The sequence below is a fragment of the Schistocerca cancellata genome, chromosome 7, assembly GCF_023864275.1.
Source record: "Schistocerca cancellata isolate TAMUIC-IGC-003103 chromosome 7, iqSchCanc2.1, whole genome shotgun sequence".
Lineage (NCBI taxonomy): Eukaryota > Metazoa > Arthropoda > Insecta > Orthoptera > Acrididae > Schistocerca > Schistocerca cancellata.
In genome coordinates, this window is record NC_064632.1 from 252,809,194 (window position 1) to 252,833,649 (window position 24,456).

At 42.4% G+C, this 24,456-nt stretch overlaps 1 protein-coding gene across 1 annotated transcript in view; it reads left to right on the forward strand.

Annotated features, from left to right (window-relative positions):
- The window catches only part of LOC126092310 (uncharacterized), a 157,850-nt gene that overhangs the window by 88,482 nt on the left and 44,912 nt on the right, over window positions 1-24,456 (forward strand). Inside the window, exon 3 of the mRNA XM_049907835.1 lies at window positions 19,851-20,131. Coding sequence (XP_049763792.1) covers window positions 19,851-20,131 — 281 coding nt within the window. The remainder of the gene's footprint in view (window positions 1-19,850; window positions 20,132-24,456) is intronic.

Consider the following 24,456-nt stretch of genomic DNA (forward strand, 5'->3'; position numbering starts at 1 on the left):
AGTATTGGGCTGCAAGTTAACAATATCATACACAAAAACTTACAAAATCAAAAATCAAGTAACTGTGACTCCAAACTGCTGAGAAATATTAATAGAAAACTATCTGAAAACAAAGTTCTGGTAGTCAAATCTGATAAAGGGAACCCAGCTGTTGTTATGTATGAATCTGAATATATCAACAGAAGTCTAGAATTTTTGCAGAATAATAACATACATGAAATACAAAATGACCCCACACCCAAATTTCAGGCCCAGCTTAAGAAACTACTGAAATCTTCTGACTTCCTTTTACCAGACTCTGATGTTCTAAAATGCCTTGTCATGAACCCATCTGCACCAAAACTATGTTCACAACCAAAGATTCATAAGGAAAGTTGCCCTATACGCCCCATAGTCAACTCAAGAAACAGTCCAGCATATTTTATCAGCAAGAAACTTAAAGACATTCGTAGTAACATTTATACCTATGAAAACAATTTTTCAGTTAAGAATAGCTATGAACTTATTGAGCACATCAAAGACTTACCAATGCCAGAGGGTGCCAAATATAATAGCTTTGAGTAATTTCATATATATATATATATATATATATATATATATATATATATATATATATATATATATATATATATATAACAACATTGTACTTCCTAGATCTAAGTTTTCCATCAAAAATGTGAACCAAAAAATGTCATAATGTGTGTCAAGAAACGCCACAATCTATAATAGCTTTTTAAATTTCTATATATGCAACACCTTTGCATTTCCTGTGGCTAAGTTCTTTGACCAGAACTTACGAGTTTGTGTGTGAGCAACATCTTTACATGTGCTACATCTAAGTTCTTTGACCACAGACCACATTTTTGTATGTAAACGTAGTGTGTTTCATGAGTGCACATCATAATAGTGTAATATGGAGCTATACCTGATATATGGACGTGAAAATGACCGTAAGTGTGTAACTAAGTGGCAAAACTATCATCACAGCATAACTGTAATAATGGTGCTTCATCTTTTTGTAAGTACAGATATATTTTCGTCAAATGCTGCCTCACCACTTGCAATTGTCCCACTTGTATTTGTGTAGACACCAGCAAATAAATTTTTTGTATTTATACAGTAATCTCCAACAGTACAAACATGTAAATGAATGAATAAACACCTGAAGATGGGCGCAAGCCCGAAACCGGTCGTGTGACGAGTAAACGACCTTTTATTGTGACTGGTAACGGATATTTTTCTACAACCCTGTAAATAAATGATCCCACAGGGATTCATAGTCACATATCTTGCACTTTCGTTTCGGGAGGCTATAATCAGTGGCCAGATGATGATGCTGCTAGGTGAAACTGAAGCTGCTAGAGCCGTGTGGGACCATCGGCTTCCGTGGACACTTTATTACGTCGTCAGCCATAGTCGGAACTTCCGCAACCAGTGGTAGTGCGAGTACCAGTGGTGATCAGGGCTGAGTGAGGAGTATTTCTAGTCGCTCCGCACAGCTCTGTTGTAACTGGAGTGTGCCTCTACTCATTTAGGTGTATTAAGTGGAGTGTTGTGCCACGCATGTGGAAATGGGACCCATCCCCATGGCAGACTTGCTGTATGAGAGGGTGCTATCATAGCAAGGATTTTGTAGGCATCACATCTGCGCCTCTCAACAGATTGTGAAATCTGGTTTGTGGTTTTCGCTGCAACGTAATGGACACACAGACGTCGACCTGATCCTGTGAATATGGCTGTGTGCTGGTTGGTTTGACGAGCCTTCCATTTCCCTCCAAAACAGCAGCATGCAGTCCAGTGGAATCATCCACTAGGTACGTACCTACTAGCCATAATTTGTAGACAGCAGACATCACCTGATATCGTTCACCTCAGGAGACCAAGACGACCTGAACTTAATGTTTTCTGCCTCATGACGGCAGCTGAATGTTCAAATGATATCGCAGTGGCATATGGCTATTTGAGAGGAAACTTATAGCGTTGACAAGCCTTTTTTCTCCAATGTGTTAGCTAACGCACTGTATAGGCTTGAAATGACCTCTCGAGCCATGATGAGAAACTGATCCGTGTACACAAGCAACCCGTCCACGTTTGGAAGAAACAGTGCTCTTTACTGAAATGCAGATTTACTTTTACCTTTATTACACATCTGCATCTACACCAAGCAAATGACTCTGATTCACATATGGACCGTATGATAAATGACTGCAATTGTATGTGGGCTGACTACAGTTCCCCAGCATCCTACCAATCAACTGAAATCTACCAGCTACTTAACCTGTGGCCGAACCTATATGGTCATTCCACTTCATGTTATTGTTATTGTGGTCTTCAGCCCGAAGATTGCCATGGTGCAGGTCTCCATGCTGCTCTGTCCTGTGCAAGCCTGTTCATATCTGAATAACTACTGCAACCAACATCCTTTTGAATTTGCTTACTGCATTCATCTCTTCGGGATCCTCTACGTGTTGTACCCTCAAATTTCCCTCCAACACTAACTTGGCGATCTCCTGATGTCTCAGGATGTGTCCTATCAACCGATCTCTTCTTCCAGTCAGGTTGTGCCCCAGATTTCTTTGATCTCCAATTCTATTCACTACCTCCTCATTAGTTATGTGATCGACTCATCTAATCTTCAGCATTCTGGTGCAGCACCAGATTTCAAAAGCCTGTATTCTCTTCTTGTCTGAAATGTTAATCGTCCATGTTTCACTTCCATATGTGGTTACACTCCATACAAATCCCTTCAAAAAACCTCCTAACAGATGCTAACAAATTTCACTACTTCAGAAGCGGTTTTCTTGCCATTTCCAGTCTACAATTTATATCCTCTCTACTTCAGCCATCATCAGAATCTTTGCTGCACAAATAGCAAAACTCATCTACTGCTTTAAGTGTCTCGTTTCCTAATCTAATTTTTTCAGCATCGCTTCATTTAGTTCAACAAAATTTCATTATTATTGTTTTCCTTTTGATATGTTCGACTTATATCCTCCTTTCAAAACACCGTCCATTCCATTCAACTACTCTTCGAAGTCCTCTGCTGTCTCTGACAGAATTACAGTCATCGACAAACCTCATAGCTTTTATTTGTTCCCCCGGAACTTCATTTCCTTCTCTAAATTTTTTTGGTTTGCTCAATGTACATATTGAATAGTGTTAATTAAGGATAAGCTACAATTCTGTCTCACTCCCTTCTCAGCCACTGCTTCTCTTTCATGCCCTTCGACTCCCATAACTCCCGTCTGGTTCTGTACAAGTTGTAAATAGCCTTTCGCTTTCTGTGTTTTACCCTACTACCTTCAGAATTTCAAAGAGTGTTAGCACTCAATTTTGTCAAAAGCTTTCTCTAAGTGTACAAATGCTAAAAATGTATGCTTGCCTTTACTAAAATTTTCTAAGCTAAGTTACAGGGTCAATATTGCCTTGCGTTTCCTACATTTCTCCTGAATCAAACTGATCTTCTCGGAGGTCGGCTTGTATTAATTTTTCCGTTGTTTTGTAAAGGATCTGTGTAAGTATTTGCAACCACGACTTTTTAAACTGATAACCCGGTAATATTCACAACTGTCACCATCTGCTTTTTTGGTATTGGAATAATTATGTTCGTCTTGAAGTCTGAGTGTATTTCGCCTGTCTCATACATCTGGCATACCAGATGGAATAATTCTGTCACGGATAGCTCTCACCAGGATATCACTAATTCGGACGGATTGTCATCTACTCCTGGGGACTTGTTTCGATTTAAGTTTTTCAGTGCTCTGTCATCTCCATCTACATCCTATTCTCAATTCTTCAAGTTCATTTCCCTTGAAAAACCTCTATATATACTCCAGTGCTTAATTTCTAAAGTTTTAGGTGCCGGAACGCACCTGATTAGCCAAACATGCCATTCCAACATCCCTCCATCCCACCAAGAAATAGAAATCAGAAATTTCCATTTTTCAGAACTTGTGATAATACGTACAATGATAATTCATTTTTTACAAAATACTGTTTTGAAAATCAGGTTTTTAAAACATTATTTCATATGATCAAAACAATAAAAACAAGATTTACTATCAGTAAACCTACTTCTATCGTGTCTGTCCCCGTAGCACTGTTACTTTGCTGCTTGGTTCTGCTCGATACATATCGGCCGGAAGTCGATAGTCTTCGTGGCTATGATGTCATATTGTCAACTGCTGAAAGCCGCAACGTTCAAAAAGTTGCACTGTAGTTGCTCGGTGAACGTGTGTCCAGTATTAATGAATAAATCACTTAACAATGAATGACAATGAAGTTATTTCTGGCCCGTCGGGGTGACGTACAGTTCCGACTTCCCGAAGAGTTAGAAAAGACGAAATACGATGTGATAACACACACAGAGTTAGATGTTTATAAGTGCTTCAGATGTCATTTGTCTTCTGTTTATTGAGTAACCGTGACGAACCACATTTATATGAAACTACAGAAAATGTAATCACACCTGATCTTGTTTGAAGGCGAATAACAATCGCCGAGGCTGTAGCTCAAATTTGTCGATAAATAAGGTACGAAAATCAGATTTTTCAATCATTTTTCTTCTGTGAACACTTGCCGGTATAACTAACATAACCTGTTTCCACTTATTGTAGAACAGGACCACAGTTTTACCCTTCCTAGAGTACTGAAGCATCATTGAATTACGCATGTAGATGTAGGCAAATCAAGATCAATTAATACAGTATTTTTCATAGCATGAAAAAACTCTGTATGTTTATCTGTCAATAATAACAGTGTCTGATAGATTTATAGACATTTGTATTCTCACAGAACGAAAATCATGCCACAGTGTTGCTTCAGACAAATTCAAATGGCTCCAAGCACTATGGGACTTAACATCTGCCGAGCGAGGTGGCGCAGTGGTTAGCACACTGGACTCGCATTCGGGAGGACGACGGTTCAATCCCGTCTCCAGCCATCCTGATTTAGGTTTTCCGTGATTTCCCTAAATCGTTTCAGGCAAATGTCGGGATGGTTCCTTTGAAAGGGCACGGCCGATTTCCTTCCCAATCCTTCCCTAACCCGAGCTTGCGCTCCGTCTCTAATGACCTCGTTGTCGACGGGACGTTAAACACTACCCACCACCACCACCACTTAACATCTGAGGTCATCAGTCCCATAGACTTAGAACTACTTAAACCTAACTAACCTAAGCACATCACACACAACCATGCCCGAGGCAGGATTCGAACCTGCGACCGTAGCAGCAGCACGGTTTCGGACTGAAGCGCCTAGAACCGCTCGGCCATAGCGGCCGGCTGCTTCAGACAAGAACTTATCAGTATTATAATATTCTTGAGCCTCTTTGACTAAGGAAACACGTAGATTTACCGAACTGTAAGTTATCAGGTACGTATTTCGCAATATAGTAAATTTCTTGTGAGCATTTTCGATAAGAGAAACACTGGTACCCACTCAGTGCACATCCAGATATTAGATACGTGTATAAAATTGCAGAGTAAACTAAATTAGTATTGTGATTTGAGAAATCCCATGAAACACAACTTATAATATATGTAGCTGCCTATATACTATCTGTATGCTCATGTGGTAGTGCTGTGGTGCGATTTTTCAACAGGACCATGCTCATTGAGACATGAGACGTGCTTCTATGTACTGTCGGCATGATGTTGAGACACTCTCAGCACCAGACATCCCCAGATCTGTCCCAAGTAGAGCATACGTGGAAGCAGGTTGGACTTCAACTCTGTCCACAATATCAAGGAAGATGTGCGACATTTGTGGGCCAGCTTGCTTCATGAGAGGACACAGTGGCTTTGTGACACCCTTTCCAACCGAATCAGGCCAGTGAAGGACCACTGTCATACTGCTAAATATCTTACAAGCTACAATGACCTTTTCGTCTTTGCTACTGTGAAACACTTCTCATCTCTGAAGAAGTACTCAATGCTTTTAAGGTATGCACTTTAGAACCCTAGTTTACTTGACACCTTTATGTTTTATTTTGGTCCATACTATCAATTCTGAAAGCTTATCAGTGGAGTTCCGGAGTTCTGATTGACTCAGTTTGTCCTACATGACATGACTTTTGAATAACTGTACGTCTATGACTACTGCAACACAATATTTTGGCATTCATGTCAACACCAGTTTAGATCAAATTACTTGTCCACATATCGGATGTATTATATCCACAAAAACCCAAATAATTGTTTCTGTGTAAAGTATGTCACATCTTTGAGTGGAGATCATTGTAACAGGCACTAGTTGTGCAACACATACTGAATGCAGAGAGATGTATCACGACAATCGGTATACCTTTATGTTCACAGTCAGAAGTGAGTAATCTGTGTCCAGCTGGCGGTTACAGTAGAAGCTGACAGGTGGATTCCAACTACAAAGCCCCACACACTACTGATGTAACTAATAGCCTTCGAGTTTCGATGCAACTAGCCATTTTTTTAAATTCTCATGTCAGGAACATACACGGGAGCACAGTTAATATGTCATATAGTCTTTGACCAAAATTTGGCCACTTCCAGTCCACTTCCAGTCCAGTCCACTTTGTCGCTTGACAAAGGTCTTCTGCAATACAGGAGGCTGGAGACAATCGACATTGAAGCATGTGCTGGACAGTCTGTACTTATCCACAATCACAATGTTGTTTTATTACTGTACCCTCATCTTGCCAGATTAAATCTTTGTCTACCCATTCCTGATCTCAGTCTATTCAGAGATTTCCAGGTCATCCATTCCTTATCATGTCCTCGAGGCAGAGTTTCAGAATCTCTTTTCCAACCAGAGGAAAGTGAAATTGTGTCTCTCCAAATTTGCACCCTGTCATTTTTAGCAGTGGCAGTAGGTACCTTTGATGTTTAAGGAAACTCTTCCTTGACTTAAATTGCCGCGAAAGCGGTACATGCTCATACAGGGGATGGGTTTGTTCTTGTTCCATTTGCTTGCATTCTTTATTTGCCACAATTTCTCTTCGAATGCTGCATGTGGCGTAGAGAGCTGCATCTACCTGTTTGTCATGTGATGAATTATACCGAACAGGACAAGCGTACTCTGCCGCAGAATAGGCTAATGCAAATGCAAATGTTCAGATGGTTTCAGGTTGACTGTGATCCGGCCAATTTTCTTAACAGATTGTTTCTGATGGAAACTTCCAACTTGCAGTTCGTGCAGTGTCTCTTGAAAGTAAGAGAGCTCTCCAGCGTGACTCCTAGGTATTTTGGAGCGTAGCAAAGGTGTAACTCAACTTCTCGCCATACTTACATCAACTTACGAGCAGTTTTCCTATTTCTCAAATGAAAAGCACACACTTGTGTCTTTGAGTTGTTTGGTTTAAGCTGATTTGTGCTATAGTATCTTGATGGATCTTCAAGTGCATTGTTAGGGTGTTCTCCACTGATTCAGAGTCTGAGCTGAGTGGTAAGAGCAAGTTCATTAGCATACAAGAAACTCCTGGTGTTGGATGCTGTAGGTTTGTCGTTTGTATACACTTTAAACAGGATTGGAGCCAACACGCTTGCTTGGGGAATACCGTTTTTCTGTAGTCTCTACCGACTGCGCTACCCTTGAAAGTCAATGAAGAACCTGCAGTTTTGCAGAATTGCTACGATGAACCTAGTTAGGCTAAATTCCTTGGTCATATTGTATACCTTGAGTACTAGTAGCCGACGGTTGACAGCGTCATAGTCCGCTGAGAAATCGACAAATACAACGCCTGTCACCTTACGAGCTTCAAACCCATCTTGTATGAATTGTGTATGATTCAGCAGTTGTCCAGTGCAGCTTTTACCAGCACTAAATCCAGCTTGTTGAGGTATTACCAGGAGGTCAACTGCACGTAGGAGGCGATTTAAGATCATTCTATCCAGCAGTTTGTATAGATGACAGAGTAATGACACTGGTCTAAATCTCTTTGAATTGTTCCATTCTTTACCAGGTTTTGGCAAAGAAATCACTCGTTTCTTCCACCATATCTTTGGGATTTCAAATGGCTCTAAGGACTATGGGACTTAACAGCTGAGGTCACCAGTCCCCTAAACTTGGAACTACTTAAACCTAAGTAACCTAAGGACATCACACACATCCATGCCCTAGGCAGGATGCGAACCTGCGACCGTAGCAGCCGCGTGGTTCCCGACTATAGCGCCTAGAACCGCTCGGCCACAGCGGCCGGCCGGCCCACACTACACGCAGGCCCACATTAACTGCAGTTCTCCTGTTCCCAGTGTTCCGTTAAGATGAGCAGCTGGGCTTGCCTAACGCTATTTACTCTAATTCATAAATCTCAGTTTCCTATACTGAGGTTTTGGTTCACTCACTAACTGATAATCCTGTCATATGCTATCCAGTGGTTTGATTCGAATTTTTATTTGGTCCTGTTAAATTATAGTCTGTATAATGATGGTACTAAAATGTAAGACAAGTCAATGAATATAATAATACACGGGCAAAAAGAGAAGAAAAACAAATAATACTGTAAATAATACAAATACTGGCTTTGGGATTTGACACCTGTTCACCCAATTATTAAACTGCAGAATCCATTTCTTTGTTGTTATGCCAAAGTGCTTAATTTGCTCTGTTCGTATATTATCTAAGCCAGCTGATTTCCCATTCTTACTTTGTTTAATAGCCTTATCTAATTCTCCCATGCTGAATGATGTTGTACGCAGATTGTTCTCCTCTTGCTCTTCTCTTTTCAGTTTTGGTTTTGTAGGTTGCCTTCCCATTCAGCAGTAGCTGATGTGCTACTTTATTGGCTGTAATGTTATGGTGTACAGCGGTTGTAGATGGATCTTTACTTAAGTGTTTCGGGAGTCTTCAAGCCTTATGATTTTCTATGGTTTGAATACATTGATCCCTTTTTATCTTTCTTATAGAAGTAATGAGTTTGTTCCCTGCTTCCACAGTTCGTTCACTGAAAGGATCTTCTTCAAATACGTTCGTATATTTTGTAAGTATGGTGGCTTGGTCTGATATAAGTCCAGGAACGTAAGATATTCAATAACAACGAGTATTTGACGTTCTGGAACATCTCTTTACAGCAGTGTTGAAGGTGTTATAATGTCCTGGTGCTGGTTCTTCGACGTCGGGCAATTCTACAATTCTCGACCAGTCTGCTTTTCTAAATTTAATCTTCTGCTTTGCGAGATCTAACAGCAGAAATATTTCGCACATTATTGGTCAATGCTGTGAGTTGGATATTGGGGGACCGACAGGTTTTACACGTTGTTGGCTGATACTCTTGCTACCAAGTATGAGGTCAGGAGTACAGCCTCGCTCCCACCTGCTGCTGCTGAATTATGCTGGTAATTTTGCATTATGGATTAATTGCAACTGACTTAATTCTGCCCATTCTTTTACTCCTGCTCCATTCTCATTTTCAAGATCATAGCCCCAAACATTACTATGGCTGTTGAAATCACCAACCACAATCGGTATTCTTTTATTATGAAAATTGATTTGTTTATTAACCATAAATTCAGCACTGGGTGGTTTTTAAAGGGATGAAATGGTAAAATTAGCTGTTTGTAGAATGAGAATTTCGATATCATTTTCCTCAGTAACTGCCGTGGATAGAATCTGAATGTCCAGGTGAACAAAAATAGCACTTCCGTATTTGTTATGCAGTCTATCTATGGCGAGGCGCAGTTTATTTTTGGTCTCCGCATGTCGCAAATTTCCGTGTGTCTCCTGTACGTATAGTACCTGCCACCAGTGTTGATAGCATAGATTTTGTAGCACCTCTTCTTTGACTGCTATTATGTCTTCTATGTTACCAGATATAACGGTTAACTGTGGCCCTGAAGAGGGCTCAGATTTGGATGTTTCTGGTGTGAAAAGAATCAGCCATCAGATTTTCCAGTTTCTGGCGTTGCCCAGGGAACACCTGATTGCTTTTCCTTGTGCCTTCCTTCGCCTAATTATATGCCATCCCAATCTTCTAGGAGGCTCCTTTCTTGTACCCCACAACTGGCTATATAACCATACATAAAAAGACTTCAATGCATCACAGTGAGTAATGATTACAATTGGCCGTATAACCATTACTCATTGTCACACATTAAAGTATTTTTATGTATTTTCTTGTCACGGCCAGCTCCCAACACCATGCTATGGAAATAAATATGTAATTTCCATGTGCCCTGTCTGAAGATGAGCTAGTAACGATTCGAGAACTAGTTTATGAAATGAACAAATATCGCTTCAGTCTTTTGTGTCTGTATTCGTCACACATTCACAGTTTCTAGAACATTCACAATAGGTAAGCCAAAACTAATTTCTATATCAGGTGGCCATATGTAGTGAATTTATGCTGTCAAAAGACATAATAATGTAAAACACAAACTATACAAGTCATGATGGTGTTGCAAATGTGTGTTTCGAGCAGTTTCTTTCCCAATGTGAACCACTTGAAACTTATCTATATAAATTAACATGACTGAACTTAGCAGCTGAATTAATCCCAGCAGAAGTTGCCAAATGAAATTTAACTGTACAAACTTCCAAATTGTGTTACTGAATGAACATGTCTAGTACTTGTTGCCAAGTGGAAGTAACGTGTAAAGTTCTGATAGCTAAATTATTATTTAGGAAAGTTTAAGCTCTCGAAATAAGCACTGCTACGTTATGCTTTAGTGTAGATAAATTACTCCTTGTAGGGACAGCGTGTGCAAGTCGTATATTTGTACCATCTGTTTTATTCATGTATGTCACTACAAGAATAATATCCCCTCTGACCAATCTAGAGACCCACAGGAATGAGTATAACAGTCATAAATGAGGAAACGTATGTTGTACATCTGACTATAATAATGTCTCTATTGTTTTGTCTGGATGGTCATAGACAACGAAGCATAGGTGTAATTCTGTCTCCACAGTTCACAACGAAATTCTGCATCTGATTTACACAAAGAGCTTGTACTTAGCATGATCAGAAATCACTGAACTTGTCAAAGCTGATAAGCACAAGAAACCTAGGCATCACTTTGCTTGTGTGGAAGGCTGTAACATGAGAAGGATTACACAAGAAAGAACTCATTCAAAGAATAATCAGTGCATAGGTTTACAATGGTCTCTAGAAATAAATAGTGAGGAAATGTTTCCATGATTCCTGAAAATTCACTCGCATGGCCAAAATAAACTTTATGCCACTGTTTATTAAATCAGTGATTACAGATGTATTTATTGATGATAGAACCCATCGAAGGAACCCATTAATTCCACATAGGTCCACTGATTGAGGAAATACGTACCATAATAATTCGGTCTCTCACAGAAATTATTAAAGAGAAACAATAAGGAAATCTACCTCCACGATATACCTCTGTTAATACTTCTAGATGAACACATGGGACGGAATACAACATGAAACAAACGGGGAATACAAGTGGTAGTCGACTATACTGAACAGAACTATATCACCAATCATCCTGAAAAAAAATTCACGAATTATCCTAACAAAATATAGTCTGCAAGTGAGAGGTTACCCTCGTTTTGATCTGAAAGAGGATAGTCATCCCAGAGAAAAATGCTGATGGACAAATATTGAATGGATACACTGATACACATGACCATATTGTGCAAAACCATTCAGGGAATTTCTAAGTCCATACTGCATATACAGTAAGAATAGGTATAAAATATAATATAAGGAGCGATAAAAAGTTTCTGTTCACAGTCGATATGCCAATAAGGCAAAATCGCCATGAGCATTGTGGTAATCATCCCACAGACGCTCCAGCTTGTAGATACCCGTTTGGTAAAACACCACAAGGAGTCATAGCTGCCTGCTGCACATCCTCGGCATGATAGTCAAAGGGGAGAGAGATGCAGGCCTATAGGGCAGGTGTTCGAGAGTGTCCCATCTGAGATGGCAAAACTTCTGTGTTACAACATTTGCGGTGTGGGAACATGCGCCTTGTGTCGAACTGCGACCAGCACGGAACATGGCGCACCATTCCACAACAATAGTTTTCGTCTGACATGCTGCCGATACACATTGGTCATTCTTTGATGAATGTCTATCAGTGTTTGTCCTTTGACAGCCAAGAAGAGAATAACAAAACGTTGGTCCTGTTTGGTTGCATTGGTAATAATGTCGCCATAGTTCATGTTTCCACATTTACCACATGCACCTTGGAAAGACATGAATGCCACACTAATCCCTTGCGAACATGTCGGTGCTGATATACCTGCATTGGACTCACACTATAATGGATAAACACTGCAGCAATGCCCTCAAATGGAAACTGTTTGACTGCCACTTATTCGAAAACATATTCAACTAAAATAAGAATAAAGTTAGGAACAAATGCAAAATTAGTTTCTGCTACACATTTCACATATAACGCATGGATACATCTCAGGAAGGGAAAATACAAATGGGATAATAGGATATGCATCCTCAGTCTCCAAGTACCACACTCCCAACTATAAATCTATTCTCACATGAGGCAAGGTAGCTAAAGTTGATGTGGATGCAGATGGGAAGTCCAACCTCAAAGGACACAGTACCTCTGTCACATGAGGTGATAGTTAATGTGATTTGCGACTGTAGCATTCTCTAGTGGCAGCTGTCAGTTGTATCTGGCTCTCAAACTACGCACATAGTTTACTGAAATAGATTTGCGTAAAATTCCTGTGTTAATTCTATTAAAACACACTTTCCCTCCCTTGTCCATATGCAAGTCATTTTCTATCTGTAATTTACCTAAATAAAGACTTCAATATACATGAACATGTTACAAGGCAAAAGGGACTATTATATGTCCAGTCAGTAAGAACATCAGTTTATAGAAATTCACGAAACTGGACAAACTCACTCTTGAGAGAGCATACTTCTATTTCCATAACATCAAATATTACAGACAACATTTCTATAAATTTAACAAGAAAATTCAAAGGCAAAAAAAGAAAAAAAAATGATACTGCAAGATGCGAATTTGCTACACATTTTTTCATAACTAGGTACCTCTGCCAACTGCATTACACTGAACTCCTACATCAAACGCCCTAGTTTTACAATTACAAGGCTTTAATCGTTGATATGTTGTTAATTGACATTTTATTACTGATATAACAAATTCTATCAAGAATCACATGTTTTTGGTAAATCTTCAATGTGCCGTTGCCTTAAAAATGACAAACTTTCACAACACACGAGCTTTAACACGATAGTAAGTAAATATGAAAATTCTGTAACCACTGATAATATTTATCATCAGTTAGTTTCAACAAATCGTACCAGTAACAACTGGGTTTTGGGAGATGCTAAGTGTGCCAATGCTTAGAAACAGAATACAGCCATAACGTGTAAATAATAATATAAATATCACACAATATGCGCTTCAACTAAAAGTGAAGTGACAAATACAATTTGGCGCCTGACAAATTCTGCTTGTGACTTATAGCGTTCTTGCTTCTTATTGGTTCAATGCTTTGCAGCACATTGCTGAAATATTGCAGGCCCTATTTTGAGTTTCACAGAAGGCAACTGTGACTCAACATAAAATAATAATATATATATAAGCTGCTCCTACCTGATGATGTATGTAGATAATTAGGGATTTTATGGTCGCTGGTCTTGCTGTCTCTGTTGAATCGAATATCTCAACTCCTTCTTGAATGTCCCAACTAACGTCAATGTTTGATATCTTCACCGACAGCAATGGAATCTTAGCAAAATAATTGTCCATATTACAGGACAAGAACCAAACTACAGTGGTTTGAGGAGCGTGATAGTGAGCACAAGTTGATACGTTGGTCATCAGATTTGCCTGATCTGAACACTAGGAACAGAAATGGAGCGCTATTGCGCATCTGTTCTGCATCCACAATCCACTGGTCCTTAATTTTCAGGAATTGCGTGACTTATGCACAGACATCTGGCACCACATACCTTCAGAGAACTACCAAGGCCTTCTTCAGTGTGTGCAGCGAAGAACAGTTGCTGTATTGCATTCCAAAGGTGGACCAGCATGCTATTAAGATGGAGGTCCTGATGTCTTCGATCATCAGTGCATTATATTCTTTTTTGATAACATGAACTGTATGGGATGATCTTGATAAAAGGGGCAAACCGCAAAAAAAAAAGGATAATGAGCAACATAGGACTCACTGTCATTTCACCAGAAATGCATTCCAAGGGAGGTAAACCCACATGGTGGTGGAAATGAAAGCTGTTTGACAGTGTCCCTAGTATCAGCCTCAAGCAGGTGGCCTGCCAACGTGGGGTAAGCCAGCCAACTGTGTGGAACATTCTCCACAACAACTGCCACAGCCTGTATCACCTAAAACACATACAGAGCTTGTTATCTTATGCACTTGCCTTCACAGAGGCTGTTTTGTTGTGTATGACTTCATACAAAATGGTAAGGAGTGGTACACTACAGAGTGGTGCAGCAAATGTTGTCTTAGGAAAGCTGAACAGGAGCAGAACTGAACAGCAAACAAGTTAACACAACAAACAGAAGATTTCTCGAGCCATATGAAGACTCATTACAAAGAATGCAGCAAGAGACCGAGTCCAGCTATCAATGTCAACAATCATGAGACTCTATGTACTAAAGCACGAATGATGGATTCAGAGCCATGACTAGGTGACGCCACATAGCATCGTACAGTGAAGAGGCTCCAAGTGTGATTGTGGCTGTCTGGCAGCTGCTGGTCATCCTATACCGCAGAGGCAGAGGGCACTCCTAGACAGAACAACTGGAGGTGTGGCTCAGCTGGCATGAAGCATTGTATCCTACATGTCCCATATGACCGCTATTGGCGTCTGATGAAACTTGCAATTCCGTTGCCAACTTTGTAACACACATGTGGTTGTATCGATATTTGATACAACATTTTTGTCACTGATTCATTGCACAGGCCACCATGCAACTGGGATTCCTATAATCTATCATCTCCACAGATGAGGGGTGGTATCGTCAATTTTCATGACAGAGTACTTTGGGCTATGTAGAATCCTCACGGTATGGTGGCAATGAATTATTAGCACCACTTCAACCTCAGTATGTGGGAGGGGATTATTGGCGACCGCCTCATGGGACCAGTCAATCTTTCACAATGCCTCATAAGCGAGTCATATCTGCACTTGGCTGTGGCCTTCCTCCCCTGCTGGAAGAGTGCTTTTGCTTATATGTAAGGTAATGTGGTTACTGCATGATGGTATTATAGTTCACAGAACTCTTGAGTGTTCAGCTATAACACTAGTATAGACAGGACATTCATATCTGTCTATTGTGTTCTCATGTGTGCTTTCAATCACGAAAACCTGCACTGTCAAATACCTTTTATTTCCCCTTTCACTTACGTTTACGCAATTCTGGGCATATGACCATATGATCTTTTTTGCTCCTTATGCAATCTGTGATCGTTTCCTGTGGTTTGTCACCCCATTTAGCAAAATCACCCACATAGAGGACCAATCAAATTGTAACTTAGAATAAGTGCAGCGTGCCATACACACACTACATAACATTTCCTTTTAAACATCACCATCTGCTCTCATTTTACACCGTTTTCCAAAACGAAAAATAATTCCTATTTTTTTTTACTCTAAGTCTTCATGCCTCTCAGGAATCGTGCTATAGATCAGTCCAACAAAAATCAGTCGTACCCTTCCTTCTCTCGACTACAGCGTCCTTCAACTGTACACTGGACATACCACTCATATTACATAAAATAAATGCATACAAAATGTTCAAACATAAAAATTTATGTATACCACGTCTCGAAAATAACATTAGTCTATATAAATAAAAATGTAAATGTTCGTTTGCTCAAAATTTTAAATTTATGAAAGTTATTCACCAATTGTTTTGAAATGTTTATACAACATTGCAGACTAATATGCATGTGGTTTTATATAGCTACTGGGGCGCCACATACACTTTATAAATATATATGTAATATATATGGAGGAAATGTATATCAAAATGTAAATGTTCATTTGTTCAAAATCTGACATCTCTGAAAGTTCTTCACTGATTGCTTTCAAACTCTCGCACATCATTGCATTTGAATAAACATGTGTTTTATATACCTATTTTCAATATATATAATATATATATATAAATAAACATGTAATGTATAAAGGGGAAATTTTATTACCAAAAATCTCGAAATGTTCTCGATCAATTTACTTCAAATTTTTACACAATATTCTAATGACCATACAGATGGACATAGGCTATGTACTTTTAATACATATCAAATATAAATATATAAAGTAATATATAAAGAAGAAACATTGTTCCAAAAATCTCAAAATGTACACGACCAATTTACTAAGTATTTATTATTAACTGTACATTTACTATATTTTAATATACATGTGATTCTTATTAACGCTTAAAAAACAGCTGAGATGAGTAGTTTAATATAAGATGCATGGGGCTGCTAATGTCGGGAAATAGTCAAAAGCGGGTGACAAATGTTGAACATGTGACGTTACCAGATGATATGGAGCAGTTGAGCCTGTTGGTCTGTCCCGCCTAATCAACCCAACCCAAGTCAAGTATTTACGTTGGTTTGGCTCTAGGCTTATGTGTGTGACTCCAGCGCGTGGAGTCAGGTTTCGAGTCTTGCGTCTGGCAGGAAGTATTTGTCTTTCATTGTTTTAGACAGTTATGTGTTTACATTGAGGTACGATTTATTATTTTATTTACCTATCTCGCTGTCTCCACTGGTTTATTGCGAAGTACAGTACAACAAAAGCCTACCATATTGGTTCACAAGTAAATTATTATAAGCTTCTGAATTTCGTCTTCACCAGTGAATGACCTATGTTTTCCTTACTAAATAGTATCTGTAAACAAAAAAAGGGGACAAAACGAAACAACATAAAGTAAGAACAGCTTTGGCTGGTTACAGCGAGGACAGTAATTTTGTAACATCTACATTTTCAACAGATCACATCTACAAAAGATGTTCGAAATTTGCACCATTGTGCAGCGGTGTGCAGCCCTGCCTCACTACAACCACATGTAGGACTGACAACTCCAACCACTGGATGGGGAATGACATATGTCATCTGTCGACGTCGCATGTTCAACGTTTGTCATCCACTTCTGGGGTATTTCCCAACCTTGGCGGCGCCATGTCTCTTGTATCAAAATTACTTGTTGCAGTGGCTTCGATGTAGCTTCTGGTGTTTTTAAACGTTAATAAGAATCACCCTATATATAATTGGTGAAACACTGTTACCAAACATCTCAAAAATTACTTGACTGATTTACTTCAAATTATTATATGTTACTTTCATAAACATTTGGACACATATATAAAAGGGAAACGTTGTTAGCAAACAGGAAAATTTTATTAACTAATTATTGGCCTACAGTTAGAATACTATTACAGAACCTCAATTTGCAACGACGATAAATAAGACTCAAGGTCAGAGAGAGGGGCGAAGAGGAGATGGACAGGGGCTGGGAAGAAATGGATATAGAAAGTGGTAAGGAACAGATGGACAGAGAGAGTGGGGCAGGAGGTGATAGAAAGAGAGAGAGGGAGGAGAATATGGACAGAGAAAGGAGGGAGGAGGTGATGGGCAGAGAGAGGGGAGAGAGAGGGGCACAAGCAGAGAAAGGGGGGAGAAAACGAACCGAGAGAGGGGGAGAAGGTGATGGACAGAGGAGTGAAAGAGGGGCACGAGGAGGTGGAGAGAGAGAGAGAGAGAGAGAGAGAGAGAGAGAGAGAGAGAGAGAGAGAGAGAGACAGAGAGAGAGAGAGGGAGGATAAGATGGACAGAGAAAGGAGGGATGAGGTGATGGGCAGAGAGGGGGGGAGAGAGGGGCACAAACAGAGAAAGGCGGGAGAAAACGAACCGAGAGAGGGGGAGGATATGATGGACAGAAGAGTGAGAGAGGGGCAGGAGAATGTGGAGAGTGAGAGAGAGAGTGAGAGAGAAAGACAGAGAGAGGTCGAGGAGAAGATGGACAGAGAAAGGAGGGAGGAGGTGATGGGCAGAGAGAGGGGGAGAGAGAGAATGGCACAAGCAGAGAAAGGGGGAAGAAAACGAACCGAGAGAGGGGGAGGAGGCATCGGACAGAGGAGTGAGAGAGGGGCAGGAGGAGATGGAGAGAGAGAGTGAGAGAGGGAGGGAGACAGAGAGGATAAGGTGGACAGAGAAAGGAAGGATGAGGTGATGGGCAGAGAGAGGGGGGAGAGAGGGGCACAAGCAGAGAAAGGGGGGAGAAAACGAACCGAGAGAGGGGGAGAAGGCATCGGACAGAGGAGTGAGAGAGGGGCAGGAGGAGGTGGCGAGAGAGAGAGAGAGAGAGAGAGAGAGAGAGAGAGAGAGAGAGGATAAGATGGACAGAGAAAGGAAGGACGAGGTGATGGGCAGAGAGAGGGGGAGAGCGAGCGGCACAAGCAGAGAAAGGGGAGAGAAAACAAACCGAGAGAGGGAGAGGAGTCATCGCACGAGCGATGGGACACAGCATCTCTGAGGTAGCGATGAAGTGGGGATTTTTCCGTACGACTATTTCAAAGTATACCGTGAATATCAGGAATGCGGTAATCCATCAAATGTCTGACATCTCTGCAGCTTGAAAAAGATCGTGCAAGAACGGGACCAACGACGACTGAAGAAAATCATTCTACGTGACAGTATTGCAACCCCTCCGCAAATTGCTGCAGATTTCAATGCTGGGCCATCAACAAGTGTCAGCGTGAGAACCATTAAACTAAACATTATCGATATGGGCTTTCGGAACCGAAGCCCACTCGTGTCGCCATGATGACTGCACGACACAAAGCTTTACGTCTCACCTGGGCCCGTCAACACCAACATTGGAACATGGAACTGGAAACATTTTGTCTCGTCGGACGAGTCTCGTTTAAAATCGTATGGAGCGGATGGACGTGCTCGGGTATGGAGACAACCTCATGAATCCGTGGACCCTGCATGTCAGCAGCGGACTGTTTAAGCTGCGGAGGGTCTGTAATGGTGTGGAGCATGTGCAGTTGCAGTGATATGGGACCCTTGATACGCCTTGATACGACTCTGATAGGTGACACGTACATAAGCATCCTGTCTGATCACCTGCATCCTTTCGTGCCCATTGTGCGTTCCAAAGGATTTGGGCAATTCCAGCAGGACAATGAGACACCCCACACATCCAGAATTGCTACAGAGTGGCTCCAGGAACATTCCTCTGAGTTTAAACACTTCCACTGGCCACTAGACTCCCCAGACATGAGTGCCGGCCGCGGTGGGCAAGCGGTTCTAGGCGCTTCAGTCTTCAACAGCGCGACTGCTACGGTCGCAGGTTCGAATCCTGCCTTGGGCATGGATGTGTGTGATGTCCTTAGGTTAGTTAGGTTTAAGTAGTTCTAAGTTCTAGGGGACTGATGACCTCAGATGTTAAGTCCCATAGTGCTCAGAGCCATTTGAACCCAGACATGAACATTATTGAACATATCTGGGATGCGTTGCAATGTGCTGTCCCCTTCGTACTCTTACGGTTTTATGGGCAGCCCTGCAGGATTCATGGTGTCGGTTCCCTCCAGCACTACTTCAGACAGTCGAGTCCATGCCACATCGTGTTGCGTCACTTCTGCGTGCTCACGGGGCCGCTACACGTTATTAGGCAGGTGTACCATTTTCTTTGGCTCTTCAGTGTAATATAAGTATGAGAAAGTTGACAAGCAAACATGCAGACGAAAGCTCTGGACTCAAACTCCTGTGTGCAACTTGTTTATTCAATTGCTCTCGGGCCAACGGACTGGGTGCATACTCTGTTCCTTACTACACATCTAGACAATGTTTGGCATCAATAGATTCTATTTGGCAAAGGAGGCTTCCTTCAAGTGAAAGGACTTTTTGCACCGTACAGGTGATCCTCTGCGTGTCAGACGGCCAGGGAGGCTTCCAGGAGGTGCCACAGGAGACTTGCTCCTCGGACACGAGGTGCAGCGCCGAGCAGGGGGCGTGCGTGGAGGGCGCCACGTCCTGTGGCAGCACCCCGGGCGGCAGCATCTTCTGCACCGAGTTCGGCTACTTCCCAGACCCTTACGACTGCACCGTCTACCACATCTGCCTCGCCGCCAACGTCCTTTCCACGCCGTACCACTGCGCGGACGGCTACGCCTACAATCCTCTCACGAGTGAGTGCAGGTAAGTTTTCGTTGCTGAAGGACCGGTGACAACCTACCATTTATAGGATCACAGCTAACCCTGTAATTTTGTCAAATAACGGCACACGCGTGGTGCGAGAAGTTCCGTACACATCCGTATAACGATACCTAATATTTCGACACACGCACATAAAGACAAAGTGTTCTCACAGAGGAGTCTTATCCATCAACTGTACTGTTACGAATAAAGCTAGGCTACACGTGAGTAACACAGCATTTCAAACTGTGTATCGAAGTAACTACCCTACAGCCCACCCGGTTAGCCGTGCGATCTAACGCCGTCGGCACACGGACCGTGCATCCGAACGGTGAGCGTGCCGAGCTTCTGACGTCATAGCGTGGAATAGCACGCTCGGGAGTCTTTCCGAACGTGCAATGCAATATCTGGCATGTCAGATATTCTGAGCGTGCGTCTGACCGTTGACCAATGAGAGGGCACAACGCCACCTACGTCATAAGCACGCCGTCTCCCTTCAGTACAGAGTTGTGGGGCGCCATATTGGCATTCATTTCAAGCCTATACGTATATATGCCGTTTCTGAGCACCAGAAAATTGAGAATCACTGGAAAACCCGTTGTTAACTGTGTGATTCGTTCCAATAAAATAATGAGAAACATCATATTCGTGGCAAAAGAATTGTTGTAACTTGCGTATTATGAGAGTAGGCTATTTGAAGGCAGCGACACACTGAAGATGCACACAAAACGCATTGTTCTTGGTACAATTTGTTATAATTAAATTTCAATTAGTAACATATCTACGATTAAGGTTTTCAGCACGGGGTAACACAATATGATTAGACAAAAAGGGTCTGCTGTTGGTTTAGCGTAATGAGTAGCGTCACTGTCCTGTACAGAGTTGTGAATTGGTTCGGTGGTTCGCTCCTTGACACAACCAAACTTTTTTCCTAACATTCCCGTTTTTATTAGGCTCTGATACTTTATTATTAGATTAATATAAATATATACTATAATATTTGATGTTCACCTTTCTTTGAGGGGTGACTTTGTTTGACTGGCTTAATCTACAGGATAGCTTGCGCTACTTCTATAAAGATATTTTGCTCCTTTTTCTTTACGCTTCGTAATTCACATCTTGCAAAGATTCTGCTACTGGGTACGAACAGTGATCGATTAAGACTGACCTTGAGGTTTTTCTAAAATGTGGGAATGATGAAATAATGTTTATCTGATGCGGAGAAGTATTCGAAATTTGTAATGCACTGATATGTGATCTGAGGCTTTCCCGGCGTATGTGCTGTATCCAAGGTCCTCGGGTGTCCAGCCGGATCCGATCGTCGAAGTTCCACGATATTTCGGCGGATAACCGTTCCGCCATCATCAGGTGGTGCCGTCTGAGCTGTGTCCGTCGTATTTATGTCCGCGGGGTCCCGAGTCGTACGCCGGCGCGGGCGGCCAGCGGGGCGCCACGTGGCGGGAGGGGTGGGGGTAGCTGCAGCCACGCCCGGTGGTAGGCGCAGTCCATCTCCGTCCTCCGTGGCGGAAGGATCTCGCGTCCGCTCGCGCCTTTGCTCTTTGATGGTGTTTAATAATGGTTTCCAGGCCTTGCTAAGCTGAAACCCGGTGTCCCTGTTGATGAGGTTATCTGTTACTCGAATTTCTATGGCCTCCTTGTAGATACTGTCCCAGTAGGCACTTGTGGCAGTCAGGATTTTTGTCTCTTCAAATTTCGCTGTGTGTCCGGTTTCAATGCAGTGTTCTGCTAGGGCCGAATGGCTGGGTTGGCGTAAGCGGGTGTGACGTTCGTGTTCTTTGCATCGGTCCTCGACCGTGCGAACTGTTTGGCCGATATAGGATTTGCCACAGCCGCACGGGATTTTGTATACGCCCGCTTTCTTAAGGCCTACGTCATCTTTTGCCGTTCCTAGTAGGTCACGAATCTTTGCTGGTGGCCGGAAGACTGTGTCAATCTTGTGTCGCCTTGTCTCCCTATTTTTGACGACACGTTGCCAGCAAACGGCAGAAAGGCCAGAGCTTGCTTCTCTTCTTCGGGTTGTTCTTCATCTCGGGTCTTGCTGCAATTCTGTTGTCGGAAGCCCCTTTGGATTTGGCGGTTGCCATACCCATTCTTGCGGAACACGGTCTCCAGGTGTTTGAGCTCCGTTGTCAAGTTCTGTTCATCAGAGATCGAGTGTGCTCCATGTACCAAGGTGTTGAGCATTCCATTAAGCTGCGCCGGATGGTGGCAGCTGGACGCATGTAGGTACAGGTCAGTGTGTGTGGGCTTTCGGTACACACTGTGACTCAGTGAGCCATCAGACCTACGTTCCACTAGGACATCAAGAAAGGGTAGTTTTCCATCTTTCTCAGTCTCCATGGTGAATTGAATGTTACTATGGACCGAATTTAGATGTTGCAGGAAAATCTGTAGCTGTTCCTGTCCATGTGACCAGATGACGAACGTGTCGTCCACGTAGCGAAAGAAGCAAACAGGTTTCAGTTCGGCGGCTTCCAGTGCTTCCTCTTCGAAACTCTCCATGAACAGGTTGGCCACCACTGGGGAGAGCGGGCTCCCCATGGCTACTCCGTCGGTCTGCTCGTAGTATTGACCGTTGAAGACAAAGTACGTCGATGTTAACACGTGCCTGAACAGTTGTGTCAGTACAGGCCCGAATTTCTCGCTGATTAAGTGGAGAGAGTCTTCCAGCGGCACACGTGTGAATAATGAGACGACATCGAAGCTGACCATGATGTGGGATTCTTGTACTGTCATCTCCTTCAGGCGGCCAATGAAGTCCATCGAGTTCCGGATATGGTGCGCACATTTCCCCACATAAGGTCTTAGCATGCCCGCTAAGTGTTGCGCCAAAAGATACGTCGGTGCCCCTATGTTGCTGACTATGGGTCGCATCCCTTCTTTGTGCGTTTTAGGGAGACCATATATCCTCGGAGCTACCGCCGAACGTTGCCGAAGTCTTTTGATGTCCTTGTCCTCGAGCGCGCCATTTTTCAGCAAGGTGGCGGTGCTTTGTTGTATCTTCCTGGTCGGGTCTGTGTTGATTTTCCGATATGCTGGATCGTCTAGCAATTGCAGCATCTTCTGTTCGTAGTCGCATCTCTCAAGGGTGACTGTGGCATTTCCTTTGTCGGCAGGAATGCACTGTTTGTAATGGATCTTTTATAAGCCTGTGTCCTTATTGACTGGACGTGGTACCATTTCCTTTTCGTGGAAGATGGAGTAAATGTGGGTTTTAATAGAGCTAGCAAGGGAATTTTAGGCGCGCCCGTTGAGTAAACAGTGTGATTTACGAACTAGAATCATCCTTCAACTGCCGCTGAAGTGCGTTGCGATCGCGTATACCACGTTAGGACCCTCTTACCGTATGCACAATTCGCATCGTTCCTGAGCGTTCAGCAGCACGTTGAACTTGGCACGCTCCACGTTAACGTTCGACAGCACGGTCCGTGTGCCGACGGCTTAACGCACTGCTTCCTGCGTGCCACTCCCCGGCACGAAACCGCGCGGCCGATTAGCGTCGAGGTCCGGTGTGCCGGCCAGCCTGTGGATGGTTTTTAAGGCCTTTTTCCATCTGCCTCGGCGAATGTGAGATGGTTCCCCTTATTCCACCTCAGTTACATTATGTCGGCGATTGCTGCGCAAACGCTGTCTCCATGTACGCCTACATCATAATTACTCTCCCACGCAGAACACTGGGGTTACACTCGTCTGGTGTGAGACGTTCCTGGGGGAGGGGGGTCCACTGGGGGCACAATTACCCTGGGTTTGGTATGGGGCGCCGGTGGGGTAAGTGGACTGCTGTAGCCTGTTGCGGGGTTATGAACCACTAAGGGCTACGGCGGGAGCGACGCCTCTCCGTCGTTTGTAGGTCCCCACTTCCATACAATACAACTATCCTACATATTATCAAGCTCCCTTTGAAACATCCCCTTAGAAAAATTTATGAATTACTGTGCTGGTAAACCTCTTACGTTATTTGATTTTCAAACAGCTGAGCAAAACTGAACGTACTCAGACATATCTCTCTTTACTTATTCTGATCATCACTAAACTGTCACACAATATTTTTAGCGCAACGCAATCTGACTTTCAATAATCCCTACAAAAGAATGGCCGTGACTAACAATAACCTATACCTTTCATGAATCACTTACCTCACAAAAATCTTCGTTACTCGAACTACTGCAATTGAGCAAGCGCCAATACTGCCAGCTAAATAAAAGATTCTAACTACTGAAGGCACTAACTACTGATAGGCATAGTTAGCAAATGTAAGATTTTGATAGAGAACTAACAATGTATTTACCTTAATAGTGTTCAAAAGT